This window comes from Abramis brama (assembly GCF_963993115.1).
Source record: "Abramis brama genome assembly, chromosome: 18".
NCBI lineage: Eukaryota > Metazoa > Chordata > Actinopteri > Cypriniformes > Leuciscidae > Abramis > Abramis brama.
In genome coordinates, this window is record NC_139980.1 from 34728340 (window position 1) to 34750579 (window position 22240).

The 22240-nt window shown below is 36.9% G+C and overlaps 1 protein-coding gene across 1 annotated transcript; it reads right to left on the reverse strand.

Moving 5' to 3' along the window:
• Positions 1-2179: 2179 nt before the first annotated feature.
• mettl24 (methyltransferase like 24) lies at positions 2180-20909 on the reverse strand. Its single transcript, XM_084090902.1, has 6 exons — positions 20770-20909; positions 19281-19458; positions 14634-14732; positions 13170-13306; positions 7626-7848; positions 2180-3446 (listed from the first exon to the last, which is right to left on the reverse strand). Exons 2-6 carry the CDS (start codon positions 19449-19451, stop codon positions 3123-3125), a joined length of 954 nt encoding a protein of 317 aa, XP_083947028.1. The 5' UTR covers positions 19452-19458; positions 20770-20909; the 3' UTR covers positions 2180-3122.
• Positions 20910-22240: the final 1331 nt, after the last annotated feature.

Genomic DNA, 22240 nt, shown 5'->3' on the forward strand with positions numbered 1-22240 from the left:
AGTAAGTCTGGCAAAGAGCTCATTCAAGCCCATTTCCCCATGCCGAGAAATCGCGGCACCAATCAGAAACGTTGAGGCGGGCTTTATACAATGACGATCGCTCTGATTGGTTTTAGGTCTATCCAATTGCGCCCAGAGGCATTTGAGCGACGTCCGTTTTTTTTGCTTTTAAATGCATTATGTTGGTGACGCCCCTTTGGAAATGATTTGTCTATGGAGCTTTGCCAGACCATAACTCAGTTACTACTGAGAATGGTCTGGTTTTAACCAGGCTAGTGCGCTTGTGTATTTACGTGATTTAGTTTATTAAAATGCATTTATAATGCCTTCAGTATTCAAGATAAGGAGCAAAAATATTTTTTATATTTCTATCATTTAATATAGTTAATCAATATCACACGGAGAGCTGTTTTTCCTCCAAATATCAGCACGGTTACAAATGTGATATTGATTTTCAATAAACAAGAAGTTAATATTAAGTGACTTACATTTTAGAGACAATAATTGCCTGTTTTTGCTCTATTTCGCCAACGAAAATAGTTCCAAACAAAGACGCAGGACTGTTTTACGGCTGTTTCATTACCGAATGAACGAATCGATTGAATGAATGATTCAATGACTCACTCATTAAGAGAGTCAAATGCTTTGTTCATGAATGAATCGGTTGAATCTCAATGACTCACTCATGACTCGTCAGTGACTCGCTGCCACCTACTGTTGTAAAGTATTTTCAATTTTTTTAAATCACTTCAAAATATCAAAACTTAAATGTTTTAAAACATCAGAACATTCTCTTTGGCATTATGGGTAATTTACTCCTTCACTGGGAATTTTGCTGTATTTTATGTCTTATTTTAATGGGAAATCGCACATGGTGTCTCTACAGAAGCAAATATCACAAGTGCGCAACCTCACGGTGAGTTATGTTCAAAATATGGAATCTGCCTCATGTATCAATTACCATAACCTGATGAAGCCGATATTATGGTTTCTAGATATGCAGATTAGATGATCAATCAGAATCATTTATATCTGTCTGTTCAGAATCATCTCCTGTAGAAACATGAAAAAAAGCTGTTTGTTTATTCAGTCCTTTCAGAAAAAACTCTTGAATCAAAGTGATGCAAATAAAGCAATCCCAGAATGCACTGCCTGAAATTTACTCAGTGAAAATGCTCCTCCAACTCTCAAGGAATGTGACCTTTATAAATATATTCATGCGCCTGGTATTTGTACACAATGTTGAGTGAGTTCAGCTGAAGTCAGGCACTTTTTCACACTGAACTGACTGGAAAAAGTGTCCCGATGTTCCTAAATTCAGCCTGTTTTTATCAGGCAACATGCTAATAAAATACACCATTAATGTTTTTTCATACTGAAAAGAATTGATGCTATTATTGATTTCTGTGCTGCATTTCCCCAAAAGCATTGTAGATCACTGTGTCCAATTATTTTTATAATCTACTTATGCTACTACTATAATAAACTATACTATACTACTGCTGCTTTTGGGAAACACAAATGTTTACTCTGTATTTGTGTTAGTAGAGTATTGAGTCAGACACTAGACTCAATACTCTACTAACACAAATACAGAGTAAACATTTGCACTTTGCATCATGGGAGATACTTGTGTGGTGCATCAATGTTGGATCAATGGAACATTTAAATAAATTTTGCAGTACAAAAAGGATATAATTATATTTGTAATAAAAAAAAAGAAAGATATTAGATGCATAATTTAATTAAAATAAACATGTAATCGGCCTTGCCGATGTATCTACCGACCACGTATATATACACACACTGCTGATTGTGATTAAAATTTATTTTATTTTAATATACACTGCCATTCAAAAATCTGGGATCGGTACTTTTAAAAAAAATGTTTTTAAAAGAAGTCTCTTCTGCTCAGCAAAGCTGCATTTAGCTGACTAAAAATAAAACCATAATCAGTAATATTGTGAAATATTATTACAGTGTAAATCATCTGTTTTCTATGTGAATATATAGTAAAGAGTAATTTATTCCTGTGATCAAAGCTGAATTTCAGCATCATTACTCCAGAGCTCAAGTAACATTTATTATCAATGTTGAAAACAGTTGTTTAAAAAAAATGCTGGATTTTTTGATGAATAAAAAATATATTTAAAGTAACATTATTTGTATATATTATATAATTTTATGCTACATTGCCCTTTACAAAACAGCACTGTACAGTGGTAATACCATAATACATATGTACTATAACATGTTCATATATTGCCATATTACATGGTACATGCCCATAACAGTAGTATTACCATGTTCCAAAATAACATGGTATTACCATAGTACTGTTTCAGGTTTCATATGTTGTGTTTTTCCTCTTTTGCTTCATTTGAGTCCCTCTAAATTATGATTGATTTAACATTTTTGTACCTATTGTTATGATTTTTCTTGTCAGAAGAGTAAAATTAAAAGCAAACAATGAGTTTACTGGGAGTTTTACATCTTTAATTGTGTCTGGTATTCACATCTTCAGTGACTTGTTGATTTAATCCATAGACTGTAAATAAATATGTTCGTAGTGTGCGTGATGTCACCTGTAGTGTTTCTGAAGAGCGTTTTTGAAGCCCAAAGTGGGCGGAGCCGGCCGTCGCCATCTTGGCAGCGCCACTCCCGGATAAACGTAAATGTGCAGCGAGGCGGATTAGCTGAGGTGACGTGACGCTAACAGACAGCAGACAAACGGCTAGCAGTGACATCAGCGGCAATCCACCTGTCACTCAAGTGGCCACGCCCTTAATTATGCAGAACTTTAAGGCTTAATATAATTTAAACGGATGAGTTATAAAAATATTCACCCCCTCACAGTCGTCATGAAGGGCAACATTAGCTTTATAGATCAAACCACTTTTTGCACCAGACTGTAAACATGTTTTATTCTGCTGTAAAGTTGGGCATTTTAACATGGGGCTCTATGGGATTGAGTCTCTTCTGCAGCCGGCCTCTAGTGGCCAGTCGATGAACTGCAGTTTAACTCACTTCAGTGTTGATTCAATAGAGCGACTGGAATGTTGAAGCTTTATTTAATCAGCCACTGAGTTTTGCATTCTGAAGTGTTTCTCCTGAATAGTTGCTCATCCTAGCGGTAAGAAGCGAGTGTTGACCCATCCCAGGACGAAGGAGCTGCTGGCGTTCTGGATGTTTCTGTGCAGGATCAGACGAGGTTTGTTCGGGTCGCTGTAACTGTGATAGAGCCGGTAATGAGCGCGCTCCAGTTCCCTGAGGAGACTGAACCAATAGCGGATCACCGAGGGCTCGTCGCCGCCCACCTCGAACCCGGGCCAGTGCAGGTGCAGCTCCAGCAGCAACAGGCCCAGCGAGTCCAGAACCCGCTCCAGAACCAGGTTCTCCAGGACCTTCCACTCCGCGCTCTCCAGGTCCAGCTTCAGGACATCCACCTGACGGCAGCAAAGGTGACATTACGCCCTTTTCACAAGAACTCTATGGTGTCTGTAGTGTCACAGATTCTGCGCAATACACTGTATTTAATATATCATGAGGACTCACGAGTGTTTGCGCTGAATCTGCACAGATTTGTCTTAAACAAACTTCCCCAGCAAAGTGAGTAAACATCATAACACGCCAAACTGGCTCATGATTTGACAGCGTTTCCCACCATAGTTGATTATTACCCGCATTTGCCGTGTGTTAATTTCAAACCCTGGTTCTGTCTCTTTAAGCAGGACGAGGGGAAGTTATTATTTATTTATTTTAATTGAATTTTCTCAATTATAAAATTCAATATCAAGTTTTTGACACATTTCTTTTACACATTTTCACATTTTGTAAGTATAACTTGAAACACGCACACAAAAAAAAGAAACTTAAAAATAAAGCGCATCACAAACGTGTTAAATTCATTTAGCAGAGATATAGATATAGGACACTTTGAGGACAACAGTGCAGAGACTGACCCGAATTACTGAACACAAACCCATGAGAGATGAAACCAGCAGCCCGTCAGAGACTCGCTTCATAGCCTCTCCTCTCCTCTCTGCTCTCTCGGCTCTTTATTAACCCTCTGGTGCTCTTCGCTTTTTTTGTCAAAATGATCCCGGTTCACACGGATACGCAGAGGCGACAAAAAATTCTGTATTATGAATTTTAAGTCCAGACAAGTAATTTGTTGAGGTCAATTCGTAAAGAAAGACTACACGCCTGCGCACATATATAATCACGTACCTATAGACTAGACACATGATGCGCATGTGCACGCCGTCAGCGTTTTCACAGATTTGCGTTTTTGAAGTTTATTTCAAGGTTTGCGTTCTCGAGCACCAAACACTGTTGTGCGAGTGAGCGGGCCGACTTGACTTTTTTTTTTTTTTTTTTTTTATGAAATTAATGTACTATATTTTAGTTAGATAATGTTTTTTAATATTTTGTATTTTTAGGGGATTTTATGGTACTACATTATATTTACGCTGTATTTATAATTCGTTTATTGACTTTTTGAGCATAGACCTGAAAATTAATTTCCAACTTAAACTGTGGTAAATCTAGAACGCTTTAGAGTGACAGACTGAAGTTTGATCTCTTTTTAAAGACGACACTTGGCAGATTATTGCTGAAGTGAAAAAAGAAAAAAAAAGAAAGAAAAAGAATTTACAAGTTACAGAATTTTTTACGTTTATTGTTATGGCTGCACAAAAATACTATTTTCAATTTTTATATTAAATATATATTTTGCAAAACACGTTTTACTCTAAAACTATGAGAAAATCAAAACCATAAATCTAAACAAGTTGTGTTCCACATTTGAGGTTGATATCTCAATAAATGATCTTTCAGTGAGAGTGTGTTCGGCTGCAGTACCAAACGCTTCCACTAGAGGAAACTCGTCTCCATTCATTTCCAATGCGTCGTTTTAGATCTTGAGGAACACAAGTGTGACGACTTTTTACAGGACCATTTAACCTGTTGGAATCATGTCCATAATTTATTTTTATTTTTTTGTGTTCACACAGCAAGTGCCAAAACCTTTACCAAGTTTCGTACCATTCCAATGAAGTAAAAAAACTAAATCCTTACATTTTTCTTTCAAAAAATGACCGAAGAGCACCAGAGGGTTAAACTTCAGGATGTTTTTTTATTTTTATTTTGTTTAGATTAGATCAGATTAGAAATTTTATTTAATTAATATTATCTGTCCTTAAACTATGCAGAGCAGACATTTAGTTTAAACTAGTGTTGTCAAATCGATTAATCGCGATTAATCACGCCTAACATAAAAGTTTGTAAATATGTGTACATATGTGTGTGTGTGTGTGTGTATATATATTTTCAAACTTTTATGTTAGATGTGATTAATAGATTTGACAACACTAGTTTAAATATTAACACTGAAGCAAAGCCACAGACATGATTTGCTTTTTGAGCTCAAGTGAATAAATGAAGTCAGCGTACAGTAGATGAATTACAGTAAAATTACAGTAGGTGTTTTTCCATGTGTTTGTGGAGATCCAAGGTTTCTGGCGATCATGTGTTTGATGACGGATGTGTTTGTTACTCTTAGATCAGATCAAACATCAGCGTCTTCTGCTCTATAATCTCAGCATCTCTTCCTGTAGTTAATGTGGCAAAAGTGAACATCAGCGATCAACCATCAGGGTCATCTACTGTACGCTGACTCGTCATTTATTCACTCCATCTTTCCTCTCCACTGCCAGATAATCGTGTGTGTGTGTGTGTGTGTGTGTGCCAGCCTTTGATTGCCAAGCTGATATGATGGTGTAAATGTGAGTTTCAGATTCCTAAAACAACGACCAACTGTTATATTTATCATTTTTAGGGTTTGATACTGTTGTTTAGGTTTTTTCAGAGATGGGGCAAGTTATTATATTTTGATTAAAGATTATGACGACCATTTTTAAAAACATGCACTGAATCAGATCATGTTAAGAAACTCACTAGAGTCAGTTTTGATGAGATTCTGCATCTCAAACGCTTCTTTGGCTCCTTCAGTACATCCATATGCAGGAGTCATAAATCTATAATATCCTCTGCCATAATTACAAGCACATATTTCATTCATTAGCTTCCTCCTTTATGCGATCTCTCCATCTCTATTTCTGTTTCTCAGGCAGATCGGCCACGTCACACACGCTCTAGTGTCTCACACTGATTCTCCCTGAAAGCAAACGTGAAGCCTCAGGTGTGTTTGCAGGAAATGATGCGTCTCACACACACACACACACACACACACACACAATCATGATAGTGTGATAGAGTTCATGATAGTGTCTTTAGAGCTGCGATTAAAGGGTTTAAGCGTTACACCTGACAGAAATACACACATTAATTTCTGAGAGAGTGAGTGAGAGTGAGTGTGTGAGTGAGTTAATGTGATAAAGTGAGTGTGAGAGAGTGTGAGAGTGAGTGTGTGTGAGTGAGTGAGTGAGTGAGAGAGAGTGAGTGTGAGAGTGAGAGTGAGAGTGAGTGAGTGAGAGTGTGTGTGTGAGAGAGTGAGTGAGTGAGTGAGTGAGAGTAAGAGTGTGAGAGTGTGTGAGAGTGAATGTGAGAGAGAGTGTGTGTTAGTGAGAGTGAGTGAGTGTGAGTGAATGTGTGAGAGAGAGTGTGTGTTAGTGAGAGTGAGTGAGTGAGTGAGTGTGTGTGAGAGTGAGAGTGTGAGTGAGTGTGTGAGTGAGAGTGAATGTGAGTGAATGTGTGTGAGTGAGTGTGTGAGTGAGAGTGAATGAGTGTGTGTGAGAGTGAGTGAGTGAGTGAGAGAGTAAGTGCGAGAGTAAGAGTGTGAGAGTGAGTGAAAGTGAGAGAGTGTGTGTGAGAGTGAGTGTGAGTGAATGTGAGAGAGAGTGTGTGTTATTGAGAGTGAGTGTGTGAGAGACTGTGAGAGACTGTGAGAGTGAGTGAGTGTGAGTGAGTAAATAAAGGCTGGTTTCTAAAGTACTTCTTCCTGCCTCTGTATTAATGCTCATGGGTAGCCTAAATGGGTTCCATTCAGACCTTAACATTAAGTATTTTACTGTTATGTGTCAACAAGATTCAACAAGACATTTTCACCTGGCTAGACCCAATGTTTAGACCTGTTGTGGTATTTATGCAAATTAGCATACATTATTAGATTATGCACCATTTGTCCATGTTAACAAACAATTTCAAAAAAACTTGTAATACAATTTTTGTTTGTCTTGATGTAAGTAATCAACTCAGTAATTTCCACGTGATATCTAAAGGTTAAAATGTTTACCCTATTCACATAAGAAAAAGAATGAATAGGCTATATTTGGGTCCTTACTCAGGATATATTGAGGATACAAAATCAGTTGAGTTTGCTTCTGTTGCAATTTGTTCAACCTTTTTTCATAAAATGACTGCACTAAGTGAGAGAGTGAATGTGAGAGAGAGAGAGTGTGTGTTAGTGAGAGTGAGTGCATGTGAGAGTGATTGAGTGAGTGTGAGAGTAAAAGTGTGAGAGTGAATGTGAGAGTGAGTGAGTGTGAGAGTGAGAGAGAGTGTGTGTGAGAGATTTAGAGTGAGTGAGTGTGAGAGTGAGTGAGTGTGAGAGTAAGAGTGTGAGAATGAGTGTGTGTGTGTGTGTGTGTGTGTGTGTGTGTCACCTGTCTGTGGCCGAAGCTGTTGAGTATGTCCTTGATCTTCCTCCTGCTGTGTGTGTGTGTGTGGAGTCTGTCAGGGTTCGGGTCCCTCCAGTCGACGGAGAGCCGGTGGAGCCACATGTGTTCCTCCTGTAGATGAGCTGATCTGAGACTCGGGTCGAAGCAGTGAACCTCACAGCCGGATCCGGCTAGCATCCGCTCCAGCCTGTCGTCATCCGCTGCCAGCCTACGCACACGCACACACACATATTTTACATAATTGAAATGGCTCAACACAACAAATGTTTCTAGTGGTTTCCCCAAACTGAACTGGAAATGCAACTTTTAATGACTTCTGCAGTTTCAACCCCCTGAACAGAATCCCTCAGCACAAATCTGCAGAACAGGTGTTGTCTCACTAATCAAGGGCTTCATTAGCTGCACCAGGTGTGCTTGAGCTAGAACACATGAAATATCTGAACTGACAAGGTTTGTTGAGTGTCACGTTTGACTGCATGTTAGAAATATGGAATATGGAATATGGAAAGTCAAAAGAATGGTCCAAAAAGTTAAGAGAAGATTTAATTTCCCTTCACAAGCAAGGAAATGGATTAAAAAAGATAGCGAAGTGCATTACATGTTCCTAGAGACATAGTTGGAAGCATAGTTCGCAAGTTCAAAGTTAAAGGAACAGTGGTTTCACTACCTGGACGAGGCAGAAAAAGGAAGCTTTCAACGGATCAGAAAAACCCTCGAGTGACTGCAAAAGACTGAGAAAAACACTGAGGCTTCAGCTTGAACAATAAGGCTTGTACTAAACGCATCAGAACTCCAAGACTACACCACTACTGACCCAAAAGCACAAGAAAAAGTCGGCTCCAATTTTCTCAAAATCATATAAATAAGCCACAGAAGTTTTGGGATTCTGTTCTGTGGATCGATGAAACAAAACTGGATATTTAGGGCCCTCTGGATCAGCGGTTTATCTGGAGGATGAAGAATGAAGCATCAGCTGTGAAGAACTCTGTCTACAGTTCAGCTTGGTGGATCAGTGATGCTCTGCGGCTGATTTATATCCTCTGGAGAACTGCAGCATGAGGAAGGAGAGATGGTTCACTGAAGTATCATAAAATCCTAGGAGAAAACGTCATGCCGTCAGTGAGGAAGCTGAAGCTTGGACCTTCAACAGGACAATGATCCCAAACAAACCTCAAATTCCACCAAGGCTTGGTTTCAGGGATTTGAAGAAGGGAGTAGCAGCAAACTCAAGAATATTCCTGAACTGGAGGCCATTGCTCATGAGGAACAGGCTCAGATTCCTCAGAAACAGAAGCTGAGTCTGGTTATACATCTCATTTACAGCAGATCATACAGCAAAAGGATGTTCTACTCAGAGATAAAGATGCTTGAATAATTTTGAGACTGCAGAAGTCATTAAAAGTTGCATTTTCAGTTGAATTTGGGGAAACCACTTGAAACATTTGTTGTGTTGAGCTATTTCAATTACTTTTGTTTGATTTGTTCATAGCAAACAGCTGAAAGTCTGTAAAGTTTGCCAATAAACCTGATTTGCAATAGGGGTTGAATAATTTCATATATATATATATATATATATATATATATATATATATATATATAAATAAATCCTTACTTTCTCTTAAAACGTCTTACATTTGGACAATCGGACCTATGTGAATTCAGCTACAGTTTACTCTGCGTGCATATTTTGTGCAAATGTAGTCTTATTATATGAATGCACAAAATTTGCACACTATGTTGAGTATATATATACTGTATATTACAAAAAGAGTAATAGTAGGAGGTTGCATGCTATTGTGAATTTATTTGATGTGCATAATGACTATTTAATCAGGTTTTATAAATCATGTCAGAGTCCTGCACGGGTCCATTTTTGGAGACCCGCCCCCGCCCGTACCCGCAAAGTTCAGCACCAGATCCGACCCGTCACCCGTGATAATATCAAAATTAAATCCGCACCCGCCCAGACCCGTTAATATTCGGCCCGTTACCCGACCCGTGCCCGCGATAAATCACACACAAGCTAAAATCTATTGAGCGGTGGGGACGCGTTCATAGGGTGCGCTGCCAATAACGCACCTAAAAGCTGTCACAAAGAACTGGGAAAAGTAATGATTATTAATATGTCAAATATATCAAGGATACATTTCAATTGTTTATTAATAAACAAGTGTTTTCTGTGTCAAAGTTGAAGTTGACGATGCTGACTGACTCGCGATCTTCGCAGTAGTGAGCGCGCCAGAGAGAAAATCACATTACGGATTGCATAAGCAGAGAGCAGTCTGCTTTCTTTTTCTTTTATTTTTTTTTATTGTTTTGTTTAAAAGTAGACATTTCATGATTTCTATTTCTCAGGTCTGTGAGGCAAGTAGCTTATACGCTGAGTTTCGGTTTATTTAAGAGACGAGCCTCAAGTTCACGCGCCCGCGCCACCGTGTCGTGATTATTGCCTGCTATAGCCTATTTACCTCCTATTTATTGAATCCAATAAATTGGTTGATGAAACATTGATTAAAATTAAGATACAATTAATACGAAACGAAATTCACTTTAAAGAAAGGTTTTCTACATAAACTTAATGAAATGTTCAAAATCATGTCTGCCCACTGCATTTGTCTCCCGATATTCGGGATCATCTTATCTTATTCATGCTTTTCACTTTTCATATAATCAACATGAAATTTAAAAAAATATATTATTTTATTTAAACATGAATATGAAACTAAATCGTTTTTAATGACAGGGCTACAACACATACAGTACAGAGAAATTTAATGTCGGAGCATTGCCGGTGAGCATTGTGGAGGGGGAGATAGGCTACGATTTTCGATCATTTATCAATATTATTTTGCTTGATATGCCAATTCTTAATATTTGGTGTTTTTAATGTTTGTTTGAGATCTCTGTGAAAGTTTTAATTGTAGGTTCGTGGCCCTGAGTGTCGCGATTTCGGTTTCATTTCGCATATAGCCTACAGCCCTTATAATCATAGATGACGCCACCGGTTTTTATTTAAAAGAAAGACATAGGCTATGTATATATGTTTGTATGTAGGCCTATATATGGGCAATTTATATACACAATACTTACTAAAATATAATTAATATCATTTTATTGCATTTGTATTAGTTGTTTGAAGAGTAAAAAAAAAATCGGTAGGTCTTAACACAAGTTCACTACCGGCAAGTCGGTCGGACTAAAAAGGGGGAAAAAAAATAATTGGGTTGGTCCTAAATTGACAGGGTCGGTCGGGTTACTGCAAACAAGAATATTTTTAAGGACGGCCTGACTAAAACACATATTTGCGTATGTGTAATGGTAATTTAGACATACAAATATTGCACATATTTTTCATCCGTTACCCGCCCGCAAGGAGTTCATTATCCGCCCGCATCCCCGCCCGTGAATTTTAGGAATGTCACAATCCACCCGTTTTAGCCACTTTTATGCGGGTACCCGCGGGTACCCGACCCGTTGCAGGACTCTGAATCATGTTAAAGAGCATTGGAGTGTTTGGAGAAGAGCGTCAGACTCACACTGAATTAAACAGCATAAGATCTGGAGTGTGTTTTAGCTGGAGGATCGTTCAGACGTGCCTGAGCAGCGATTCCTGCGTTCATGAGCGAGTGCTTTAACTCGCTGACCGTAATGAGGAGTGAGGGATGCTGGCGAGAGTCTGATTCTGGATCATCTCAAACTCTCCAGGAGTGGCTTTAGCTGTTCAATTCATGCCTCAAATTATGAACCCATTAAAAAGTGTCATATTTCATTTCAAAATCATAAAGAAAACATTTTATAAGGAAAATGAAGCCTTTGTACGTCCTTTAATTAATTGTGTGTATATGTATGTATACACACACACACACACACACACATATATATATATATATATATATATATATATATATATATATATATATATATATATATATGAATATATGAATATACACTCACCTAAAGGATTATTAGGAACACCTGTTCAATTTCTCATTAATGCAATTATCTAATCAACCAATCACATGGCAGTTGCTTCAATGCATTTAGGGGTGTGGTCCTGGTCAAGACAATCTCCTGAACTCCAAACTGAATGTCAGAATGGGAAAGAAAGGTGATTTAAGCAGTTTTGAGCGTGGCACGGTTGTTGGTGCCAGACGGGCCGGTCTGAGTATTTCACAATCTGCTCAGTTACTGAGATTTTCACACACAACCATTTCTAGGGTTTACAAAGAATGGTGTGAAAAGGGAAAAACATCCAGTATGCGGCAGTCCTGTGGGTGAAAATGCCTTGTTGATGCTAGAGGTCAGAGGAGAATGGGCCGACTGATTCAAGCTGATAGAAGAGCAACTTTGACTGAAATAACCACTCGTTACAACCGAGGTATGCAGCAAAGCATTTGTGAAGCCACAACATGCACAACCTTTAGGCGGATGGGCTACAACAGCAGAAGACCCCACCGGGTACCACTCATCTCCACTACAAATAGGAAAAAGAGGCTACAATTTGCACGAGCTCACCAAAATTGGACAGTTGAAGACTGGAAAAATGTTGCCTGGTCTGATGAGTCTCGATTTCTGTTGAGACGTTCAGATGGTAGAGTCAGAATTTGGCGTAAACAGAATGAGAACATGGATCCATCATGCCTTGTTACCACTGTGCAGGCTGGTGGTGGTGGTGTAATGGTGTGGGGGATGTTTTCTTGGCACACTTTAGGCCCCTTAGTGCCAATTGGGCATCGTTTAAATGCCACGGCCTACCTGAGCATTGTTTCTGACCATGTCCATCCCTTTATGACCACCATGTACCCATCCTCTGATGGCTACTTCCAGCAGGATAATGCACCATGTCACAAAGCTCGAATCATTTCAAATTGGTTTCTTGAACATGACAATGAGTTCACTGTACTAAAATGGCCCCCACAGTCACCAGATCTCAACCCAATAGAGCATCTTTAGGATGTGGTGGAACGGGAGCTTCGTGCCCTGGATGTGCATCCCACAAATCTCCATCAACTGCAAGATGCTATCCTATCAATATGGGCCAACATTTCTAAAGAATGCTTTCAGCACCTTGTTGAATCAATGCCACGTAGAATTAAGGCAGTTCTGAAGGAGAAAGGGGGTCAAACACAGTATTAGTATGGTGTTCCTATAATCCTTTAGGTGAGTGTATATAGGCTTGTCATGTCAGAAGTGTTTGCAGCCACTGGTCCGTATAAACGACGTTTGCTAATGAAGTTTGACTGTATTATGAGGAGAAGCTGCAGGGCAGGAGTTTCACACGCATGGATTATAATGTCAGCGTTTTAGTTTGCATAACATCACACACACACACTGAAATGTATATGTAGGCCTATAAATGCACAGAAAATACTCAGCAATGGTGTCGACTTATGAATTTACACATGGTTTGTCTTAAAGCATATTAAAAACACCACATAGACATATAAACTACACTAAAAGCTGGATCTCCACCACAGGGGGACTTTAAGAGTTCACATTAGACAGAAATAGAAGAAGCGTTAGACTGACCTGAGAGAATAAACGCGGCAATGTTTCGATGCGATTCGCTGGGCCAGACTGAACCTGCGGTCCAAACACAGAACCCACGACCCATGATCCTCTCTGTCGAACACGGGCGGCACAGACGCCGGTCTCTCACAGGACACCTTCAAACACACACTGAAGATACATCATTCATCATCCGGATTCCCTGTCATGTAGTGTGTAAAAGAGCTGTTTGTGAATGTAAAAGATCTGCAAAGTTTCAAAGTGCAGATAAATGAAGTTATGTTTATGAGTCGTCAGTAATTCAGTCGCTCTTCCTGCTGAATCTGTAGTTTTGTAGCTAATTTGCATAATGCCAGCCTCTGGTCTTGATTGGCTGAACAGCGTGTCTTAGCTCCGCTCTCAAACACTGTAGTGTATCTGAGACTGGGAGAGTTTGGTTTGTGTTGTTCATGTCGAGAAGACGCTGTTTTCTGCTGATAAAGCAAATCCACTTTGATGAGACTGATACGGTAAAACCATAGACTGTATATAATATGGGCGTAGTGTGCGTGACGTCACCTGTAGTGTTTCTGAAGAGCATTTTTCAAAAGCATCAAAGTGGGCGGAGCCGGCCGTCGCCATCTTGGCAGCGTCACTCCCGGATAAAAGTAAACGCTAACACACAGCAGACAAACAGCTAGTAGTGACATCAGCGGCAATCCACCTGTCACTCAATTGGCCACGCCCTTAATTATGCACAACTTTAAGGTTTAATATAATTTAAACGGATGAGTTATAAAAATATTCACCCCCTCACAGTCGTCATGAAGGGCAAAATTAGCTATATAGACCAAAACCACTTTTTGCACCAGACTGTAAACATGTTTTATTCTGCTGTAAAGTTGGGCATTTTAACATGGGGCTCTATGGGATTGAGTCTCTTCTGCAGCCGGCCTCTAGTGGCCAGTCGATGAACTGCAGTTTAACTCACTTCAGTGTTGGATTCACGAGAGAGACCGGAAGGTTGCCATTTGGGTAAAACCCACACCATCTTTACTGATGAGATTCAGATATGATAATGAGTGTTTGATTTCTGACCAATCACAACAATTTTCTCGCGCGCTGAGGGAGCATGTGAAACCCGAGGGAGCGGTCCTAGCAGACCAATCACAGCGCTTGCGTCCGCGTAGAGTTGACGCGTTGTTACATTTTTGGAGAGGTGCACGTCTGGGTACGCCGAAGGGTACGCGCGCTACACACAGCCTACGACAATTGGGCTTAATTCGTACGAATTCATACGACCTCACTTGTACGCTAAATCGTACATATTTTACGAGTTGCCACAAATGACCTATTTTACGAATGACCTACACCTGGCCCCGCCCCTAAACCTGCCCGTCACGTGGGTTTAGAGAAATTGTACGAGTGAGGACGTACAAATTAGCCACCTTTTAATCACTCGTACGAATACGTGTGAATTGGTCGTGAGATAGCGTGAGCTTGTACCTGTGGTGTGGAGATGTATCTGAGGAACCGACGGGCTTCCTCCTGTAAACCGCGAGTCTCGGCGGCCCACGGCTCAAGGTCGATCTTCCATCGGGGAATCTGCACGAACACACAGAGAAACTGGTGAAAAGCCCTCAGTGGAGCTTCCTCAGGTCGACCGCAGTGAAGACGAGCGCACAGACGTCTCTGAACACCGCAGTAATGAGGTCTGCTCTTATCTGAGATTCTGGAGCTCATTAATGTGTCCTGAAACCTTTCTGTGAAGTGGAAGATTCATTAGTGAAGATCTGGAACTCGTTTATGACTGTCTGAGAGCTCAGCGTTGTATTTTGTTTTAATTATAGTTTTTATTTTAATTTTAGATTTTTTTTTGTCATTTTTATTAGTTTTCTTTTTTTTTCAATTGTCTGTTTAGCTTGAATTCATTTTTTGTTTCAGTTTTAGTTTTTGTAATTTTAGTATTTTAACTTAAACATTTATTTATTTCAAGTTTTAATATCTAATATTTTTGTTTTTATTTTATTTCAGCTTTATTTCAATCACCCCAAAAATCTTTTTTTTTTGTTAAAAATAACAACACGGGTCTTATATATTGAACTAACCAGGTGAACTTTAATAATTGTATTAGTTTTGTGTAGATTTTTTTTTCATGTTTCCAGTGCTGGACTAACTCACAAAGAGACACTGATTTATTCACTTGTTTATTTATTTATTCATTTTAATAGATTAATTAATTAGATTAATCACATCCACTATAAAAGTTTAGAAAAAAATAATAATAATAAAAAAATAAAAAAAAAATATATATATATATGTTGGATGTGATTAATCAGTTTGACCACACTATTAATAATTAATTGTCACGAACAACTTTCATTTAGTTTAACTTGATGTAATATAACTAAAACTAAAGTAAAATTTATAAAAACTATATAGACCTAGCTAATATAAATGACAAAAATACACAACAAAATTATTAAAACAAACTTGTATGTTAGAAGTGATTAATTGCGATTAATCGATTTGACAGCACTATATTCACTAGTTCGCCTCACCCTTGGAGGAGGCTTGGACCCGAGGCTCGGCTTGAGCTCCTACGTTTTGAACTTCATTTAATTCATTTTCATGAAAATAGTGTCATGAATTTGTAAAGATCCATGTTTCCAGGTGCTGCACAAAAACTCAAATAAATAATTGAATTTAAAGGAGCCATATGTAAGATTGTGGCCAAAACTGGTACTGCAATCACTTTCAAATTACTGTAGAGCGGTGTATCCCCTCCCCCTCAAAACACAAGATGACAACATCAACATCAGTTGAGGGCTGCAACTTCACTTTTTAAATGACAATATCCTGGCCGTACTACTGTTGTCAGTGATATAAGTATTTGAAATGAACATGATTTCTTAATGTCTAGTGACATATCAGGGCCATTTTATGATTAATTGAAATGCATTTCTTACAAACAGCTCCTTTAAATAATTGAATAAGTTAATTTGAATCTTTATCCAACTGAAACCAAAACTGTTGTCTTGAGAATTTTGGTCAGATTGATAATCAATTTACAATATCACTTTCCACAGCCATATTAACATGTCTAAGACTTTTGCACAGTACTGTATATATATATATATATATATATATATATATATATACAGTACTGTACTATACAGTACAGTATATATATATATAGCCTATGATTTCAGTTAAAGTTTTAGTTATTTTTTGTGTTATTGTTATTTTTATTAGTTAGCCTATGTTTGAAAAATGCTATATAGTTTTATTAATTATTATTTTAGTTTTAGTTATTTTAGTACATCAAGTTAAATTAAATGAAAACAAGAAACAGCTGAAATAAATTAAGTTGTGGTTTAAATTAAATAAAATGAAATGAAATTTTATTATATATATATATATTTTTTTTATTTTTTTTTATTTAACCTTTATTTCAAGCAGGGTTATTATAGTTTACTAAAAATGAAACTAAAACCATGAAAAAATAAACAAAATAAACGTTAACTGAGATAAAATAAAATATGTACAAAAAAAATTTATTTGCCAACACAACATTTCTCTTTTTAATTTAATTTCACTTTATGCACTAAAATAACTAAAACTGTTTTTTTTTTTTAATAAAAAAACTATATAGACATATTTAAAAAAAAAACCATTAAAAAGGACAAAAACATGCAAAGTTGGTACTACAATTGAAATGAAAATATAAAAATAAAAACAGTCAAAATATTTACTATAACTATAATAGTATCTCAATTATACTAAAGTAACACTGATTTTAAGTAACGGAAATGTATTTTATGGTTTTTAACTAGGCCTATATGAAATTGACATAAAATAAACATTAACTGAAATAAAATAAAATAGATTTAATAATTAATAATTTTTAATTTCAGCTAATTTTCATTTAGTTTAACGATAGAAAAATAACTAAAACTAAAGTAAAAATGAATAAAAACTATGTAGACATTAAAAAACCTAACTAACACAGATGACAAAAACACAATAAATCAAAATGAAATATATATATATATATAATATGTATATATATATATATATATATATATATATATATATATAATATAATATAAAATTAGTATCTCAATTTACTCTAATGACCCCGAACAGAACGCGCTCTTAAAGGGCCGACGGAGATCATGTGGATCCATGAACGCGTGTTTCTTGGCAGGATCTGGATCTGGATCTGCTCTGTTTGCACATCTGGATCCCATCAGTTCCTGAAGTCCTTCCTGCCCCGTGTCCTCGTGTTAGACAAACACTCGCTGGGAAACACACAAACTCATTCACTGCTCCTTACATTTTTAAATGAAGAGTTTGATAGAGGAGAAGTGGGACAAGCCTGAGATATGAGGGAATATCATTCTCCCAGCTCTGTTTGGGCTCTATGCATGTGCAAATTTGATCATAAATACAGTAAAAAAAAAAAGCTAAATATTTTTACAATTAAAGTAACTGTTGTCTATGTGAATATATAGTAAAGTGTGATTTATTCCTGTGATCAAAGCTGCATTTTCAGCATCATTACTCCAGTCTTCAGTGTCACATGATCCTTCAGAAATCATTCTAATATGATGATTTGATGATTATTATCAGTGTTCACATTTTTGTGTAAACTAATACATTCTATTTCTCAGGATTCTTTGATGAATGAAAGTTCTAAAAGAACAGCATTTATTTGAAATAGAATATTTTGTAACATTATAAATGTCTTTAATGTCACTTTTGATCAGTTTATTGCGTCCTTGATCATTTATTCTATAGTCTGATGATGGAATGTTTCTAAAAACGATTCTCTGAATCTGTTACTAATACCAACCAAAAACTCTGAACAGTTGAGATAGTTGTGAATTTTTCCATTCTGTCTCAGTTATGTGTGTCACACCCTTCATATGGTCCCAATCCAGACTATAAATCCTTCCTTCAGAGTTATTTTCTACCTCATTAATGTCAGATTAATGATCATATGCGATGCTTTATCATTTTCAGAGTCTGCTGCTGAATAACTGAGTAAATGTGGGCAGCCATATGCTAATGAGCTCATGATTGTAACATTATAATCATGCATATTTATAGTGCAATGAAGGTGATCTGTGTGTGGTGTTAGATTCAGAGGTCAGAGGTCAGGCCCTGGATCTCTCTCTCTCTCTCTGAGTGTGAAAGTCTTCAGAAGAGCATGAATACGCTTTTGTTCGCGAGTCTTTCCGACATGCACAGTCAGCAACATAAACAGGATACCAGGCAAAAATGGAGAACAGAAGCGTCTGAATATGAATCTGTGCCTCTAAAGTTGCTTCATCTGAGAGTCTGATCGTGTTTTCTTTATGTAGATCAGTGCTTCTCCAATGAGAGGCTGCAAGAGTAATCAATATGTTAATAAATATATTAATACAAAAAAGAAACTTCTAGACCTGGAAAAGTCATGGAAATCAATAAAATCTTAAAAAGCCAATGAAATTTTTATAATAGTTTTTTTTTGTGTGTGTGTTTTTTGTTTGTTTGTTATGTCATATTAAATTGCTATTTGTGAGTAAAAATAATTAAAAAATCTCTTTATTAAAAAATTAATAAAGTTGTGCAAATTCATCAGTAATAAATAGTGCAAACCCTGATGAACATTAAATAACTCAATCTTAAGGGATTTAATTATTTTAGTTATTTTATAAATTAATTATTTCATTATTTATAATTATTCTAGCTATTTTTAAAATTATTTATAATTATTTCATTGAATTATTTTAATATAGTGCCACTCCTAGTTAATGTATATAAAAAGTATTGTTATTTTGATTAATGAATTTAATTACTTATAATTGTTTTATTTAATTATTTTAATACAGTGCCACTACTAGTTTATGTAAATAAAAAGTATTATTATTTTATTTGAATTAATTTAATTATTTATAATTGCTTTACTAAATTATTTTAATATAGTGCCACTCCTAATTCATGTAAATTAAAAATAAAATGACTTTATTCTAATTAATAAAATAATAATTGTTTTAATTATTTTAATAGTGCCATAAAAAAAGTTGAATTTAATTATTTTGTTTTAATTCATTGAATTATTTATAATTGTTTTAGTGTTACTATCACTAATATGAGTTTCCTCACCCGTCTGTGATGCTTGAGCGTGGATGCAGCATCTGTTGCCATGGTAACGGCGTGTTTCTGGAGTCGAACCGGCGGCGTCAGACTCGAGCCCCTGAGCTCCACGTAGACGCGAGCGCAGACACACAGCAGAGACAGCAGGAGACTCACGCGCAGCAGCAAACACCTGTTCATCCTCTACCTGTGGGTTCAGTCGCAGGGTTCATACATACTGAGTCTGCTATACATTCTGGACTGGGTTACATATTCATGCAGCAGAAAGCACTGACTTATAATATTAAAGGGGTCATGGCATGGCATTATTCTTGAGGTTCACTTGATTAATGGCATCCACAATAAAATGTTGTGTTTACATAATATGTGTGTTTACTTTGTTTAATACATACACATGCATATATATTTTTAAGATTTTTTATTTATTTACATAAAATATTTATATTTATATCTAATATAAATTGTATAAATATACATACAGTATATACATGCAAATGCTACTTTAATATATACATGCATATGTATGTATTTATATATACAAAATAATTATTGCTGTCAGATTCATTACAGTCGATGCTTCATCTAAGTTTCTTTGTGAACTCTCTCCGTTACAAAACAATCTGCAGTCAAACGATCAGTCAAAAACAAACACATAATCCTCAGATGTGATCGACTGTATCGGTGTATCAGCGTCAGTCATTATAATGACTTCTTTGTGACTGAACGCCAGTGGGCGGGGCCTATAATGACAGTGGGCGGGGCCTATGACACGATGATGTATAACTGTTGGTTGATGTCTTGCTCATGAGGCCGGCATATGCAAATGTATAGCCCGTGTGATGTCACAGATCACCCAAAATCAAAACAAGCTGTTTTTTGAGCTCTTATATGTCAAAAGATCAAGGCAAATTTAATTTCTCATGTCATGACCTCTTTAACATGTGATAGCGACAAAGAACACGGAGTAAACTCAAAAATGTCAACTTTTGCATGATGTGCATCTCAAGTGTGTTTATCAGAATCAGAGTCTAAACCGTTCAAATATGAGTTCATTTTTCATAATTTGAATCTATTATTACACAGATTCATTTATTTGATATGAATCATCTAATATTTTGATTCGATTCCATCAAGAGCCGAAAAAAAGAAAGTTAGATAAAGTACTTTTGTACAGTCTCTGGATTTACAAAAATAGACATTAATATGTTGAATTTATTGTAAAATTTTAAATATTGTGACACACACACACACACACACACACACCATTCCTGTGATATAAAACTAAATGGAAACACTTTACAATAAGGTTTCATTAGTTAAAATCAGTTAACTGCATTAATTAGCATAAACTAACAATAAAAATACTTCCAAAGCATTTATTAATCTTAGTTGATGCTCTCGCATCTGTTAATATTAGACTTTTTAAGGGAGTATGATAACATGAACTAACAGTGGTTGTATTTGTATGAACTAACGTTAGTTAATAGATCGCGCTCACCTGTTTTCTCTTCCTGATCTTCTGTTCTTCATGTCTGAGCGTTTGTTTCATTCACTTCTGTCGTTCAGACGCTCAGAATGTCTTCGTCTGCAGAGTCCAGTGTTGGTGAACATCTTCTTCTTCTTCAGCTGAGAGTGTGTGAGAGCAGAAGAGCTGGAGAAACTGAAGTCGTCACTCGGAGGTCTGGAACTCCCCCTTTAGACCCGCCTCCCATAAACACACACACACATACACACACACACACACACACACACACACACATGTTTCAAGAGTCTCTCTCCACCCACATGCCTCTGGAACCCTAGACAAAGACACACACACACACACACACACACACATGTTTCAAGAGTCTCTCTCCACCCACATGCCTCTGGAACCCTAGACAAAGACACACACGCACGCGCACACTCACGCACACACACGCACGCACGCACGCACACACACACACACACACACACACACACACACAATGTCGTATGTTCTTCCCAGTAGAGACACTGATTGTTTTCTCGACTCTTTCTAGGGATCTTCGAGATCATTGAATCTCAACTTGCCACACAAGCTTTAAAATCAGCCAATAACCAATATGTAACTTTTTTTGTTGTTGTTGTAGTTTCATCACTTTCTAGGCCTACTCCTATTTTCTGACATGATACAGTCATTTACACTATTTCATGTAGGCTATATTGATTTGTTAATGCTGTAAGTAAGTGCTGTCAGCGGCTCTGACACATACAGTACAGATCAGAGGAAATCTGTATTTCTGCTCAAGACTGACACTTGCTGGTGCCTTTCGGAATTAGATTTCAGGTAAAGTGCCATATATCCCAATCATATTCTGCCCAAAATTATAGTATTATTAAATAATGTCCTCTTCTTTATTTCCTCCTCTAATTCCTTCACTTTATTCTTATCCGTTTATCGCTGTCTCATGCTTTCTGGTTTGCTTTTTATCTCTCTAAATCTTTTTACTTTCAGAATGATGTCCTGTAAGCTCTGATGTGACCTGTGTTGAGAAGTACAGAAATACAGACTTTATTTCTTCTTTGGAAAACCAAGTAAAGATGTTTATTAGGGCTACATGGTAAATGGATGGTAATTTACACTGAAGAGTAACAAAAAAGATCCCAAAAAGCACCATAAAAATATAATAACAGTTATCCACATGACCTTTGCACTCCATAAAAGACCAAAAGGTTACTATCATCTGCTGCTCTCAGACCTGTTAAAATCTATAAAAACGTAGTACGTACTGTAGTTCATTGTCATTCAAAATGAATTCAGGTCAGTGTGAAGAGTTCAGAGTCTACAATTGTGTCTCCTAAAATATAATCCATATCCACATTGAAGGAGTTATATGTAAAAATGTTCATTTCATGTTCAGCCAGATCTATAGTCTATACTATAGTCTCAAATATAGTTTAATAAAGTACTAATTATCAATCAGACTGTCAGAACAGAGTACATGTAA